Source organism: Pagrus pagrus, assembly GCF_965226575.1.
Source record: "Pagrus pagrus genome assembly, chromosome: 24".
Taxonomy (NCBI): Eukaryota; Metazoa; Chordata; class Actinopteri; order Spariformes; family Sparidae; genus Pagrus; species Pagrus pagrus.
In genome coordinates, this window is record NC_140206.1 from 14,178,738 (window position 1) to 14,195,789 (window position 17,052).

The following is a 17,052-nucleotide window of genomic DNA, read 5'->3' on the forward strand; positions in this document are numbered from 1 at the left end:
TGCTCTGATCTGATGAATAATGTAAAACTTGACCCAGGTCCAACTTTTCATGGTAACAACTAGAAAGCAAAATGAAAAATTTTAATACCCTGTGTGTTGCCTGTCACATCCTTTTGGGAATCTTGCTTCTCACCCTCTTTGGTTGGTAATAATGCAAATTCAATCCAATGAAATCGACAAAGCCAAAAATACCACCTCTGGTGCCGAAATAAGAGGGGAAACAGGCATCGGCATTTTCAGTAAACCTCTCAGCCAGCTGTCCTCGCCTCCTCACGTCACTGGCTGAACACTGTCACAGAGAATGAGTGCAGTGCATCATATTATCTAGTTTGTAATTGAATTGTAGCGGGAGGTAGGTTGGTAATCAGTGTACAGCAGGTAGTTTTCGTTCCAGTGTTTGACAGTAATGTCCTCTAATGGGAAGCTCTGGCTCTACTCTTGTTCCAGGCCACTAGGTTTCCCTGGATCCCCGGCTGCCTGTGTGTGACTGTAGCGTATTGTGTGTGCGTTGTTGTGGAATTTAAATATGGGAGCATATGTGTGTGTTTTGTACTTGTCTGCAAATGTGGAGGTTTTTGCCAGGCGGAAACGCTTTATTCTGCAGCCTCACCACTAAATTCCTTTCAATATATACTGAAATTCCTTTTTTTTCATACACTCGACCTTGAATGTCTACGAAGAGACTGAGTCACCATCCACTCTTGCTGAATTATTGGCGATTGCCAATTGCGCAGTGATTTACAGCACAGACGCCCTTACTTGTGTGGCTTTTGGGGACCTTTATGTCCTTGCTGATCCGCAGCTTGAATCATTTCTCCATCATAATTTTCTCCCTCTCTCTTTGAACTGCCGACGCAACCTCCCCTCACCCTCCCACTCCTCTGTGTGAGGATTGAATAGCTTGGAGATAGTGGAAGGGTAAAACTCAGAGACCGGGGAGGAGAGAGGGAGAAGTACAAAACGCAAAAAAAAGAGAAAGAGATGATTCCCTGGTAGTTAACAGTGTGGGAAAAAATGAGAGACAAAAAATAAGGTCAGAGTTGACGTATGAGAGCCGACACCAGCGCCCATCAGGACAGCGCCCGCTGCTTGCTTTGTTACATATTCTTGCCATCTTATCATTTCACAGACGGCTGGCGCAGAGGCTGATGTGACAAGGCTCTCTATCCATCTGGGCATGCTCTATTTTCACTGACGCTCATTTCGCGGGGGCACCGGAGCACAACGCCCAAATGGTGTGTCGGTGTCTGTAGTGGACCGGCGAGGGTCTGAGTCACCGGCTTAGCGCACCCACACCGCCATGATACAGCACAGAATAACAGGCTGACAAGGCTGCCAGCGGAGGCAGCACGGATTGTGTGGCCCGCTCTCTGTGTGTGTTCTCGCCGTGTATTTTGTACCTGTGTGGGCGGGTGAGAGTGTGTGGGGAAAAAAATGTCTTATCCACGCTCTTGTCCTATGTGCGCAGTCATGTCTGCAATGCAGCACTCGGGTATTTTTTCAGGAGTCAGTATTGTTTATGTTGTGTGTCTCCACGCCTCCCAAGGCTGTTTGTCTGTTTGTTAGATGAGAGGATTACTGGTGCCGTGGGGAACAGAAGGATGATTTTCTGATTATACGTATAGTGCTCTCTCTGGAGGAGACACCCCAGTCATAATAGGATCACTTTTACATCTGCTCCTTGTCAAATGTTCCCCTGAAATAGGCACAATCTGGGAGTAAACATATGGATACAAGTACATTTTCACAGTTTGATTGCCCGGGAGAATCAAAAAGCTGTCTGGGAGACATAATCACCACTTTAAGTCAGAGTAGAAGTCATCACAGATTCTCACGCTGAGGTGATCTGATTGGACGATAAGACAGTTTGTCAGATTGGGACTTAGAGGAGTGTCAGATGACAAATTTTATGGGTGCTATTTAGCGTGAAAGGGGAAAACAGGCCTAATCACCTCTATAGAGTCAAACATGCTGATTTACACACAGCTGTGAAGATAAATGTGCTTCTGTTTCTATGTAGTTGTCTACTTCTTATGCAGGTAAGGAGTCCATTTACTCTTCTGCGTCCTTATAATCCACCAAATGAAATTAGTGAAACATATAATGTTGTGCTACTCTTTCGCCTGTTTATGGAACAGGCATTCAGTTAATAACCAGTGATTAAATTGTGTACATGTGTGGTTTTAAACACTTGTTGTTTAGAAGGTCCTTCACATTATTAAAAGTCCTCTCACATGAAATGTTTTCTGTTTCCCTTTTTCAATTAACATACGGTTTGGTAAGTTAACTACTTTAGCTAAACAAAGATTGTTTTGTTTGTCTTTAGACGCTAATTTATTCAGTCCAATTTATTTTATTTTTCTTATGAAATATTTAATAAAAATGCACATCTCTTTCTCAGAGCCCAAAGTGATGTCTTCAAATTGCCTTTTTTGTCTAACCAACAGTTCCTATCACGAAAGACAAAGAAAGCAGCAAATCCTTACATTTAAGATGCTGGAACCAGCAAATGTAGCAAATGAAATTTATTCTTGAAATAATTGTAATTTTCTTTTAATTGACGAAACTGACTAATCAATGCGTGCTTGCAGATGCATCAAGGTTGACTAACCATTTGAGAAAACTCTTTTAGCAGACGTCTTTGCCTTACGATGCTCAGCAGCTTGTGAGACTTATTGTAACTGAAAAATAGAAGCACGTCCTCATCTGTTGAGTCGCACCCATGAAAGGCAAAACACGGTCTTGTTTTTGGAATTTAAGTCAAATTCAGTGATGATTGTCTTTCTTTTTCTGATGTCACACCTTTCACATGTTATGTTTTGGACTGGTTCTTGCAGATGAGAAAATAATTGGAAGACGAGATCAAAAAAGTTTGTGGTGCTTATCGTTGATCGGTTGACGAATTGATTTAAAAAATGATAAAATGAATGAGTTGTATCTGTTGTAGGTCCACGGGTGGAGATATGCTGTGTTCATCAGCTTCTACCTTACCTGAATTATTTCTGGCAGACAACTCTTGCCTACCTGTGTGTGTGTGTGTGTGTGTGTGTGTGTGTGTGTGTGTGTGTGTGTGTGTGTGTGTGTGTGTGTGTGTGTGTGTGTGTGTGTGTGTGTGTGTGTGTGTGTGTGTGTGTGTGTGTGTGTGTGTGTGTGTGTGTGTGTGTGCGTGCGTGCATTTCCCCCTGCGCCTTTTTCCTGATTCTCTTCCCTGCAAGGGTCCATCTGGGCGAAGTCAGGCAGAGTCCCCTTTTCCCATCAGCTACCTCTCTGTGCTCCCTGCATTTAACCCGTGATTGGAGACAGCAGGTGTCACTCTCCGTGGAGGCCGTGTCCAATCAGAGGAGCCGAATCTGATACAGAAGGGGGAAGCCGGGAAGATTGTGGGCAATGTTTATTTTGCGATAGGAAGCAAAAGGGTTTTTATTTCCCCTTGTTTTTTTCCCCCCCAATCACACGAGTATTTGCATATAAATGACAGCCCAGTGGCTGTCAAGAAAAAGAGGGAGTTGGGGAGAGAGAGACAAATGAAGATGAAGTGTCATGAGAGTAAAGTGCAGGCGAGATGAGGAGAGATAGAGCTGTTTTATCTGCTAGTGAGGAACGGGTAGGAGGATGGGAGGTAAATGTCACCACAATCATGAAATAAGCTGGGCAGCTGGAGTCGCCTAGCAAAAATATCAATCTTTTCATCTACATTAAATCCTACGTTTTTGTCACTTATGAAAACAAGACCAAAAAATTACACACATTTAGATTTCCTTTTCTTTGGCTTTGAAGGAACGGTTGAGTGTTTTTGGGAAATGGACTCACTGGCGCTCTTGGTCCAATAGATTATGATAACATACTACTCACCCAAATAGTTGTTGCAAACTTCAAAGGCGGCAGCATCACGAAAAAAATGATCCAAAAGGGTAGCAAACATGAGCGGTCGGACAGTCACACAGGTTGCAAATAAGCAAATTAGATAAACATATTCATGGTTTAGCTAATCTTGTTGCTAATAATTCCTCATTTCACAGAAAAACTTGAGTGCACACACATACGTTTAGGATGGGGGGTGAAAGTTGAACCAGGATGTCTTTAAAACACACATGTTGTATAGTCACTCAAAAATATATATGCCTACTACATTGACTTAAATGAAATAAAATACATCGTTAACACTTTAGGCATAAAAATGAACAGAAGGGCCTCCTGCCTTTATGCTACGCTAAGCTAAACATGTCCTTACTCCAGCCCTGTAGATAACATGCAAACATTAGATTGGTCTACTTTTCCCATTCTTGGAAAGAAAGTGACAAAGCATATTTCCCTACATGTTGGACTATTCCTTTAACATTCTCTTTACTGCCTCCCTTTATATTTATAGATCACTGTTCACCTCCAAGTGGTTGCACATTCTCGTTTATGCCACCATATGGCTCATAACTCTGGTCATTTCAGCATTAACACTTCCTTATTGTTGCAGTGCCATTAAACCAACAGTATAGGGACCTTCATTTCCCTCTTTCAATTTTGAAAAAAAATAATTTTCTGGTCAAGTACAAGGCCTGAGTCTTTCTTAGTGTTCCAGAGGTCCTATGGTGTGTGTCTTGGGGGTGTGTGTGAACTTACTCTCACATGCAGATGGCCTTGGCTGATTGCTTTATTGGTTGATGACTCATTCTCTTTTTCAACCTGCTGGAGGTACTTCAATCACGCAGAAATCTCCTCCTGCACGCCTGCAGCCGAGAGGTTACCTTTCCCACACATCAGGGCTATATTCCTCTTAATTGAGACCTACTCTGCTGCGACAGCGTTTTCACAAGGTGGAAAATGGCAGGTCAAGATTTCGAGACGTCTCTCACCCATGTCTCCCTCCCTTGGCAAAAAGTGGCTGTGAAGTTGATAAGTTCCTTTAGGGATCCTGGAGCCAGGCCAGCTGAGACACTACACTTCATGAGGGCAAGTAAAGGTTGATGTCGCGTCACCTCATAGATTGTGTGTGTGTGTAGATGTGTGTACGAATGCTTATGTGTTTATCCAATCAGCCAAGGCCTAATGTATGCACACCTTTCTGATTGAATTACACTGGAGCTTTTATGGAGAAAAATGGTAGTGAACCATCTCCTTGAGTGCTTATTGGAGAACAGACACTTTGTGGGTGTCTCAGCGGCGACCTGACTCAATCTGCATGCGATTACCCCTCAGCAGACCTGTAACCCAATTTATGAGCTGATCACCTTCTCTCCAGGACAAGCACACGCTCATTCTCAAGTGACAGTAAAATGGAGCGAGAACGCAATGACATAACATTTGTTTGGCTTTATTGCGGTGCCCTTTAAACCAGATATACATCATGTTTTTTTTGTTTTTTTTTTCCTAATGCAAGTTTACTAGCATCTGTTTTGCTTCATTTTAGATTTATTTTTTAAACATATTTTAGTGTGACCTATATATCAGTATGAAGACGCTCCTCTAAAACAGGCAACCTACTTTCTATAAAACCATATGCATTTTAATGCTCTTTTTCAGATGATAAGTGGAAAATGCCTTCAGGCTGATTTTCAGTGTGTTGCTTTAAGAGTGAGGGTCAAATTAAAACAGGAAATTGTGTTTCAGTGAGAAGAAATGCTTTGAATATACATCATATTTTGAAAGTATAATTAGCCTTACGACTCAAGAGGCTTTTGTAAAAGTCTTCTTTAACTCGACCTTGATTTTAATGTATACTGTGGTTCACATTTGCATTCAAACCTTGGGTGGTGATTTTTATAAAGACATTTTAATATTTAAAAATGCATCTGTGCAGCCAATTACCTTTGGCATCACAACCTTTTTTTTTCTCACTCCATTTAAATCACACCCTTGGTTTGGTTTTGGTTACAACCATAAAACATGAGGATAGGAGCCTTTTTTATAAGTGTGGCCTTACACAGTGGCACAAATGAGACAAACATGACAAGTATAAAAACAAGGCAGGCCTGACAAATGGCCATTGCCTTTGTTTAATGGCGTGGTTAAATCAGGATGTGGCCAGAAGACCCCATTTTGTTGTGGCGTCAGTGAATGTGGCTCTATTAAATCCTGATTTCCATGCAGAGTGACGTGCAAACATTTGTTCTGAGATCATTTGGCAAAACATGACAGCTGACCGTTAGCGGTTACCATTTCTCCGGCTGACAAACAGAATTGTCGGACACACTCACGGACAGCGACTGAGGAATTGCCCCTTTTTACTTACGGGTCATGTGTAGTGGAGCTGCAAACGCTGCTTATGCTCGATGGTCCCAGTCGCTGAAGAGCTGCCGGAGTTGTTATTATCACTCAGCAGATTGGCCAATTCCCTTACCAATTGTGATCCAGCAGAATGGAAATCTGGTGAGCAGGGAAATGTTAATCGAGTTCAATTAGGCTTTGTACCATGTTTGTTTCCTGCCAACAGATTATGCAGAATCCCAACCCCCACTTACTGAAATGAACGATAACCCTCTGTCAAAAGTCTGAAACGGGCAATTTGAGGATAGGTCGAAGATAACAGATAGTTGTGCTAGCAAGCTCCTCATGTCGGTATCAAGAGATAAATACAGCAGGCCCTTTGAAACAGTCGAGCTGGAGTACACCCTTAAAAGGAAATTAATTTAGGACTTTTGATGCTTTTATTTTTTCTATAACTTCTCTGTTAAACTGGGGTATTTTCAAAGCTCTGCGCAGTAATCGAATGCCTCCGGGTGGTTTAACAAGCATATTTTATCTGACAGTATTTGCACTGTTGAAAAGACCCACATTTACATGTTGCGTATGTTTTCCAGAGTAATCAACCATTTCACTTTTTATCACTTTTTATTTCTTCATTTGTCTTTTTTTATCAGATGCATATTAATTGGTATGTAATTTAATTATTTAGTCCAAAGATTGTAATATGTTTTACCAAACCAGCTATGCAGACACATTCGTCCTAATTTGCAATATATAATTAACTCTATTGTAGTAGCAAATATTATGGTACTCGGACTCGTCAGAATAACTCTTTTCTAATTTGTGTGACATTATTTTTCTTCACAAAGAGGGAAAATGTTCGGGTTTAGAAAGAAAATTGAGTGGATGAGCGTTTATTTGCAGTGTTGAAAGGCGATGACAGAGATATTCTGTCTGATGTTTGGCAGTGAAGCATTTAGTGTGTCTTTTTTCTGGTACCAAATGCAGTCTGTGCAGCCAAACTGAAAAGACGTCTGAGTAAATCTGTCTATTTCTTTTCAGTCTGGGCCAACAGAATATGTTATGGGTGCAAAGACTGGTTTAGTGGTCAGCTAGTGGGACAGGACCATTTTTTATATTCATCGTTAAATATTCAGATGCTTTACTCAAGTAAACATTAGTCTTCAGAATGATCAATCAAATACATCTCAGTAAGAGTACATAAGTTTCATCATCAAATGTACTTAAGTGTCACAAGTAAAAGTAGTCTGAGTCTTAATGCAAAGAAACTGCAGTTATCAAATTGATATGGAAAAGTTAAATATAAGAGAGTATTTCATTTTTGAAATATAGAAGAGCAGAAGTATAAAGAACTAATCAAGTATGTAAAGACCCTACCACCAAATCCACCGTCTGCATTGGTAAATTGTATAGTTGAGACAGCACAACCGACTGGGCAAAGTGGGCAGCTGCCACAGACAACAGGGCCCGCTAAAGCTCCTGGTTCACTGCAAGCTAACTGCTTTTGGGTCTCTTGATTGTTTGTAAGGGAATTTGCACCACTAAACTACAATGTCAGCATAGGTGGATCATTCTTTATTAGATTTATTTTGTGGTTATGTCTTTCAGATGGACCCTGTGTCAAAATCTGTCTTGGAGACTTTTTTTTTTTTGTCATACATATAGTGTTCTCATAGTATTCCTTAATAGAGTTGTGTTCAGTGAAATGACCACAAACACAAGCTCAGTATGGTTGCAGTGAAGGAGAACGGGTAGCACTGGACTTAACAGGAACTTTGAGGTGACATTGTACACATTGTACATGGAAGCAGTCAGTGGAGGGCCGATAGAGGCTCAGCCTCATGGCCCCCTGACAGGTTAATCCGAACCATGCACATGTTATAACGTCTTATTCTGCTGCCAGTCTATAGTGTCTACTGCAATAATAGCGATTGGTATGTTCCAGAGAGAAATTAGAGAAACTCTCTTTTTCTTGGAAAGGAAAAATAAATCTGTGATGTTGCCTTGTACCCCACGGCCCTGAGGTGCAAGTCAACATGTCAAGACATCATGTTAACTCCAATCTGGGAAAACATCCCCTATGTAGAGCCATCAAAACAAATCAACTTTGGCTGGTGTGGCGAGGTCTGTCTTATTCCACAGACGTAAAGAGGCTGTGGGGGTCCTGTTTTATGAATACATGTTGGTCTTTTTTAAATTTGTGAAGGGCTGTGTCTGAGCTAAAACAGGGTCTTACTGTAAATACTTTCTAGTACAGTAATTTCATAAATGAACTAAGTTGCTGTCTATCACTGTTTGATAGTATGACTACAAGTAATGTGTGAGAACTGTGAAGTGTGTGTCTGCGTCGAGCTGTGTTGATTTATTCACCACTGCAGTGTACCAATGCTCACTTTCGCCGAACTAATCTTATTCTCTGTTTGAGCTGCTGCCTGCTTATTTGACCTTTTACACTCCACAGCTGTTTTTTATTAGTTGTGAGAGTAAAACACTTTAGAGTCTCAATTAGGACACATGATTAGAAGTGAAACCATCTTGGCTATGTGTCTTACCTTAAGCCTTCAAGTTATTATCGTCCACAAACTAATTAGCAAGTTCTTGATAAGCGAGGGTAGACCCTTCTGTTGCCATAGCAACAGTTAGACTTAATCACAGTGAAAGGATTGTGGTGTCGGTTAGCTCGCAGAGCACACACCGACTTCTCATGCATTTGTGTTTGCTTCATTTTGTTTCTAGTTATTCATTCTTTGTACAAATTAGGTTGTTTTTTTCATTGTCTTGCTCCTGGGAGGACTCATAATTGGGGAAATCAAAAAGAGGTTTAGAGGGTGATGTCAAAACGTTGCCTCCGAACGCAGTATTCTCAGCCTCTTAAAATGAAGACAGCAACTTATTGTTGCAGATTTACGATTAGGGAAAGCGCTGCAGTTTGCCACCGGTAAAATAAGATGTAAATTCTCCATATTCAGCATTTAAAGGAAATGTTAATCCTCAAATACTGTATTACTCTAAAACTAAACTGTACATTGTATATTCTGAGTCTTTGGTGAATTCTAGGACCAGTTATATGATATAGTGCAGTATTTTAACTTCCGTTGTACCGATTTGTCACTCACCTTCATGTGATGAACTGATTTCCCACCTTTTTGAGGAGAGCCTTTCAACAACCTCCAGAGAACATAGATGAAGTGGACCTTTGCTAAAACAAATAGGGATTTGCTAACCAGAAAATTAATCACCAAATGATTTGCCAATCAATTAATTATTTGTCATGTATCAAGCAAAAGCTCTCAAAAAAGGAAAACGCAGTCTGGTTTTAGCTTCCAAGACGGAGTATTTTCTGCTTTTCTCAGTTTTATGTTACGGTAAATAAAATATCTGAAGGTTTTGGACAAGTGGCCGGACAAACCGAGCATAGACAGATTTCTGAATACGTTGATCCTTTTATCTAATTCAATTTGAGATTAAATTAATACATTATAATTAATTAATACTTTAACTTCAGAGTGGGTAAAGGCCAACCAGATAAATCTAAGAAGGTAACAATGTAACCTATAAGGAAATTAAATAAACCAACCTCCTGAATAAATGGTAGAAAGCAAGTTGGAGTTATCTACTGAGTCATCATCTGAAAGGAGCCAATCACCTGTGGGAGCCCATAGCTGGTGCACCAATCGGCTCCTGTCCTGGCACACACTCATTTTCATTCAAGCATACATACTGTAAGCACCTGACACACGTATGCCTAATTTCACGCTGATGGAAAGAAACTTGTATATCAAGATACAAAAGCAGCCATATCACGCCATGGTACTGCTTTGTATTCTGGTATACTGAGGCTTTTTTTTAGTGGAGAAACTGGTTTCCTTGCCTTTGAGATAGACTTCTCCACTCAGTTTTTGACTATTGAACTTTGTTCTTTGACTCCGATGGATTGTCATCATTTTTTTACTGCAAGTTTTTGGCAACTGGTGGATCTTTTGTTATCAAACTCCTCTCTATCTGCGCTTGAAGTATCTCAGTCTGACATAATGTTATCCTCATTTTCACTGCTCAAGTGATTTAGAGCATGCCTTTTCCTTTTATTTTTTCTCCAGCTCCTTAAGCACCCACAAGTGTTGTTGCTGCGGCTCCCAGCACAACCCTTACAGTTCCACACAATACAATACAATAACATAAATCAACATGGTTAAATCAATTTCCCACCATCACCCCTCCCCCCGGTTACCCCCGACGACCGCCGCACATACAGCACCTCGCTGATTGGCGGCCGAGTTGCTTCTTTGGTAAATAAAACATTTATAGAGGCTCAATTAGCGAAGCCTGTTGAGTTCGCGGCAGCTGTGCTCGCCAGCTGTTTTTTAAAGGAAGAGTGATGCAGCGAGATGAAGCGAGGGAGAAGAGGATGTCATGAACAGGCAGGGAAAAATGGAAAGGGGGAGATGAAGCAGGCAGAGTTTGTTTTTGATTCGGTCTGGACCCACTTTGCTTTTCAAACATAGGAGAAGCGGTTTGTCAGCGTGTAAAAGTGTATCTGTATCTAGTGGAGTTAAAGCCTCTTTAAGCTCTCTAGCTTTTATCTGATTCATTAATACCGTGAATATTCCAACGAAAATACAGACAGTGTAACTGCGTGCAATTAAGCTTGAAGAAAATTAATGAATGCTTGATTCGAATAAGGATTGCAGTGGATGTTTTTAAAATGCAGCGCTTACTTTTTGGTTTACAGTATTCAACTCATTTAAATTTTAAAAAGATTGTATTCACCAAATCATCTCCTATTATTCCGAGCTTCTGGTATGGAAAAAAAGATAATAAAAGGTGTCTGCACTGAAGAATCAATGTCAGGAATATGAAATTGAGCATAATTACGCATAAACAATTACAATTTACTGGGCCGTTGTTATGGTCATCTATGCCTGTAAAGTCACTTGCCGTTTCATTGTAAACCTTATTGTAAAGTTGTCATTCGAGGCATTGATTTGATCCCCTCAACCGAACCTGCTCAGAGCTGTGCAGCGTAGGTTACCATAGCGATTTGCCCCAGTTAAAATTGTGCCATGCTCGTGAAACAGGTTAAGCCCTCAGAAAGCTGGCTAACCAACTAATCTTGCTTCATAATACAGTCCACAGCTCACCTGAGAGGTATTTTCCCCCGTCTCTGGGCGAACCCCATTCTTAAAATCCACCCACATGTCTTTTTACACACCTCGGTGTTAAAATCTCAATCAAGAAGGCAGGGGTTTTGCGTTGCCTGTGTGAGTTTTCCCTGGTGTGTGAGAAGTTGGGAAGGATTAAGTGTCAATTTAATATTTGGTGTTTCTCATGAATCTTATATACAGCCAAAGACTAAAAATAAAGTCTAAGAATCCAAACCTTCCCTTCGCCTGCAGAGCATGAATAATGCAGTTATTATTCAATCTTTGAAAGTCTTTTCGACTGACAGTTGGTGGGCTTTATTAGATGTCTTAACAGGAAGACCCCTATTGCTTAGCCTTGCCATGTGCAGCTGCACTATATGAGACTAGCAACTTTTTCATTTATATAACTGGAAACAGGATTTGAGAACTAAAGACAGTCTGATAGCTTTAGGAAATAAATGCAGACCTACAGCAACTTCTAGGTTTTCTGAGGTAAGATGTTGTTAGTGCTGTTTAAAGGGTTATTGATGGTGGATTATACACAATTACTGACTTAATGTACTGTATGAGATGGTGACGCACTAGTCAAATATAAATACTGTAATATTTGTAGGCGAAAAACAATGATTGAATGTTAAGAGTTCGGTTTTCCTTTTCCTCCCATGCATATAAATTGAGCCCTGAACAAAGGATGTTGGATTTCTTCCGAGAGTAAACCTGAAGCATCAGTTTTTTGTTTTTTTATCATCTGAAATACGATGACCTTTGACCTCGAACACAAAGAAAAAGCCTTTGGGTCCATGTGCATCTTCATACTAGAAGAATGTGTTTTTGTTTAGTTGTGTGTGGAGTAAGGGAAACTGAAGTGTGTGTGTGTGTGTGTGTGTGTGTGTGTGTGTGTGTGTGTGTGTGTGTGTGTGTGTGTGTGTGTGTGTGTGTGTGTGTGTGTGTGTGTGTGTGTGTGTGTGTGTGTGTGTGTGTGTGTGTGTGATGTATACAAAGAAAGAGAGATAATAAACATTAATCCTCTTTGCATTCAAAAGGGTATTGGCAATGAAACATTTCAACATATGTACACACATTATATTATGTACAACTGCTCTTTGCTTTGAATTCATTTCGGCACTAATGTTGTAATGGCCTCATTTGTTTTGTGTGTTGTTGTGAACCACAAAAGGAGACATAGTAAAGATCAGTGCTGCATTGAGGGAAAGGGAGTCTTGACTGATTGTGATGCAAAGATTGCTGGCAAAGCACATGAACAGACAGCACTGAAAGTGGTCTTGTTCTGGTGCCACATACCCTTTCATAATTACAAAATATTGTTATAATTCCAGAAAGAAAGACAAGATCAGGGCAATGGTAGAGAAAATTGAACGTTAAATGCATTCCAAACTGCAAATGAAAATGAAAATCACTTCAAGTCTAGACTTTGCTTAGAGATAATATCATAATAATATCATTTCCACATCAAAGTAAGTTCTTATAAATAACTACCTACAGTATATGTAGTTTTCTGTTTCTGTTTTTTTCTCCTTTCTTCCTGGCAACTTTTGCTTAATTCTGCTTTTCTCTGTCCTTTTTTTTTAGTGGAAGGCTGCACGGATTGGTCAGTGGACTACCTGAAATACAAGGTGCTTCTGGGGGAACCTGTACGGATTAAGTGTGCTTTATTCTATGGATATATACGGGCCAACTACACCCATGCGCAGAGCGCAGGACTTAGCCTTATGTGGTACAAAAGTGCAGGACACGGGGACTTCGAGGAACCCATCAGTTTTGACGGCACAAGGATGAGCAAGGAGGAGGATGCCATATGGTTTCGACCAGCAGAGTTGGACGATGTGGGTTACTATTCCTGCGTATTAAGGTAAGTTCCTCCTCTCTTTTTTTTAAAACCAGCCTTACCGAGAGATATACCTTATGCTGTTCTCTTCATCGCTATTAAATTGTAAATTGTTGCTTTTATGGTTTTTGCTTTCAACTGCAGCAAACATTCATGAGAAAGTCTTCCACCATTTTGGACTTGTTTTGCCAGCAGCATGTCAGTAACATAGTGGGGGTAAATAACATTTTCTGGAACCCTGCAGGCAAGAGTAAAGCTATGTTAAAGCCCTCCCCTGTTGATTTCTAATGAAGTCTCTCATCTCCGGCCAAAAAGCACTGGTCCTCGGTCCACAGAGCATCGTCTAACAGTATGAGGCCCCTTTGCTTTCACTTTCTATGCTAAATTATTTCTTTATTCTCCTCTGGGGGACAGTAAGCCATTAGGTGCAGTTGGTAAATCCATAACTCTCCGGCCCTCACAAGTCCTTCTTTCTGAAACCGTGCAAGAGCGAAGAGTGAGATGAAAGAGAATGGACAGTAATTCAGCACAGGAAGATTGAGGAAAGGGAAGAGGCAGCAAAGATAAAAAGGAAAAAAGCAGGGGACTCGTACTATCTTCCTTTTCCACTTGCCTGATGGTAGAGGTAGACAATTGTTTGATTTATGAGTTCTATAATGTGGTGAAATTTCTGGCTTCCTAGCTCATATTGGCAGAAGTTTTCATTAACGTAGAGGTTGTCTGTGGCCAGTTGGAAAGAAGAAGCAAAGCCGCTGTCTTAAATCCCATAAAAAGTCCTTTTTTCACAGGACAGGGGGAACTTTGAAACACATCTTCTTCTAGGAAAGGGATGCAATCTTTTTTTTTTAATTTAGAATAATCCACAGAACCATTCACATTTCATCCTAAACACAAACGATTCAGAACATTTGTTACACTGGCATTGAAGGGTGAATTATGTACTCTTGAGCAGTTGCATTCAGCATAGGTTTTCTTGTGTTTCACAAGCTTTTAGCCATTACTATTCATCACCATTAGCACTCTTCCCCTTTGCTGTGACGGCCGCCGTGAATAGAAACGGGCAGCACCAGTCCAACAATTCTCATGGCTCTATTCAACGACGTTGGCAGCATTTTCTGGAGGTAGACAATCAGTCAGCTCAGAGTTATTGTGTAATCACGCAGAAAGTAGAGCCATGAGATTTGATTTGGACGAGTAGTGCTGCTTTGTCGCCAGTCTTCACCATTCAGAACCAAATTATGGGGCGACACTTATTTGCCCATCACGGAGAGAAATAACAATAGTTCCTGAATGCAGAGTACTTTTCCATCGCCCAGGATTTCTCCCTGTAGGCACTTCTTTGGATTATTGTTGCCCATATTTGCTTTCCTGAGGTCATAACTGTGTTTTTACATTGTAGAGAAGGCAAGAATGTTCTTTTTAATGCTTTACTTTCAGCTCTAAATATGTGCCAGTCAGATTGAGCATATTTACAAATCTGACCTTTTATTTGCAGTGCCAGCATTGACACTACTATCAGCTCCACTGATTCTCAGTGTAAAGCCCCTGTAGATAGTGGTGTTTAGATCCACACACCGTTTTAGAAAACAGACACACATGAGGTTTATGAAAGCAGTGAAACTGAACAAATAGGGTAACATTGTGGTGAGACATAAACAATCATCACCAAGACGCCAAAACTGTTCTTAAAGTTATTTATTTGACATTATGCATTGTCATCCGACCAATTGTTAATATAAAAATATTTCAAGTACATCTTTTAAAGTTGATATAAATCTATATAGTTTTTTTATATGCATAGTTTTTGCTGTAGTTTTTAGATTGACAAGTCTCCTCTGAATACATAAAATCAAAAGTGAACATAATTACATTGGAGCTCCTTCAAGTTAAAGCCACCAGCTGTATTTGTTGAACACCTCAGAAAAGAAAGGAAAAAGCATTCATTTGTCACAAGGTGTTTACTGTCAGTTTTGCAACAGTTGACTTGAGGACATAAGCTAAATAATGACTAGCGTTGCACATGCTTTATTATATAGTAATAACTTATTAACCTTGTAGGTAAAGGGCGTTTTCTCTTGACTGGCTCATTAGTCAGCTCTATACAGTGGCATACGGTGGCTTTTAACAGGGGGAAGGGCCTGCTTAAAAGGCTTGGGAGGATTAGGTTATTGGATACTGAGTGTGTGTGTGTGTGTGTGTGTGTGTGTGTGTGTGTGTGTGTGTGTGTGTGTGTGTGTGTGTGTGTGTGTGTGTGTGCGCGCGCGCATTTGCGTGTGTGCGTGTGTCACATGTTTAGTTTAATGCAGCGTTCTGAAGTGCATAGCAATGCATCAGAGTTGACCACATGGGACCATCAAATTACAATGATTTATAGTCCTGTATTAGCATATACTGTGAGTTCTGTTGAGTGGAGCTACAATACAGTAATATGGCCAATGTTCAGTCTGGATGACTGACAGAGCAATGGTTTCAAGGAATCAGACTTTTGATTACTTTCTCATGCCACACATGAACTAAAATTGTTGCTATATATGGTAGAAAATGTATTCCATATATGTCATGTATTGTCATTCAATGGCAGAGGTTAAATAGAGCCAAACCGAAGTGCTTTTGCAGTAATGATACTTAAACTACCGCTTTGAAAGTCTAAGCTATTAACCTCAAAATGGCTCCAGTATGAAGTTTGCAACAACATTTGCCATTGTCCCATTCTCATTATTCACTCAAGCGTTGACAACGTGTTAGGAATGGATTCATCCAATTTTACAAACGCATAGCACTGACGTGACTCATTTCAATTTCCAGTTGCTACCGCCAAATCAGAGGATTGCTCTTCTCTTTTGTCTCAGCAGCATGGGTCCTATAGATGATCAGTGCTTGCATATGTTAACATATCACATTTGGATTAGGCTCTTGGCAGTGTGTTTACTTGAGAATCCTCAGCCCTTTTGATACATGAAGGGACCCAGGGAATTAGAGCGCTCAGCGGTGGAACGAATGAATCACGGCACAACAATAAATCATCTCTCACTGGATACATTTCATACTTGAGCATGTCATAACAATTCAATCCCAGTTACTATGGGCTCCCATGACGTTATTGTCTCAAGGCAAGTATAGACACGAGTGTATCCAAGAATGTCATGCATGAGTGTTGAAGTTCTTGTCCTCAGACAACACCTAGAAATGATTGTTTCACTGTCTTTTGTGAAAGTGTTTGTCATCATTTACCATTTCTCTTGTCCCATTCAGCAGTCAGTGCAGTGTGTAAGGATTACAGCGAGGCACTAGTTTAAGGTTCTTGTGTATCAAATTCCAGTAAAATACTATAATTATATGAACATTTGTGTTTCTGGATCATATTTTCTCTGAGGTATCTAGGGGAATCCTAAAAAACAGGAATGCATCTCAAACCATTCAGTCATTGTTTCCTGGCTTAATAAGCATTTAAGCATTTTCCCTACATACGCATGTCCATGTAAAATTTGTTATTGATTGTCCTTCTCTGTCATGAAGCAGCAGGGGAACTGTTTAACAGGGAGATTATTGAGCAGGACTACATGAAAAATGCATGCAGGTGGAATAGGCTGTCAACCAATACTCACTAATGAATAGAAAAAATACATTGTTGTGAAACTGCAAATCCTTCCTTTGTCATTTCAAGCATTGTATATGAATTCTCTAATGTCCTTATATGGAATTAGAACCTAATCTGGTTTGCTTGGTGACTTTACTTGCGCTCTGACATTACAACATTTATCATAATTTATTAAATCATGCAATATAGTTGGGGTTTTTGAACCAGAAAAATCACAAATGATAAACTGTGATAACAGTAAATGAGGCAGCATTTGTTTATATTTGCTT

The 17,052-nt window shown here is 40.2% G+C and overlaps 1 protein-coding gene across 5 annotated transcripts in view; it reads left to right on the top strand.

Annotated features, from left to right (window-relative positions):
* LOC311253423 (interleukin-1 receptor accessory protein-like 1) overlaps positions 1-17,052 on the top strand; it is a 289,743-nt gene that overhangs the window by 125,186 nt on the left and 147,505 nt on the right. For all 5 annotated transcript variants that reach the window (XM_084347376.1, XM_084347375.1, XM_084347379.1 and 2 more), the window contains one exon: positions 12,930-13,209. In XM_084347376.1, the coding sequence (XP_084203502.1) occupies positions 12,930-13,209 (280 nt within the window). The remainder of the gene's footprint in view (positions 1-12,929; positions 13,210-17,052) is intronic.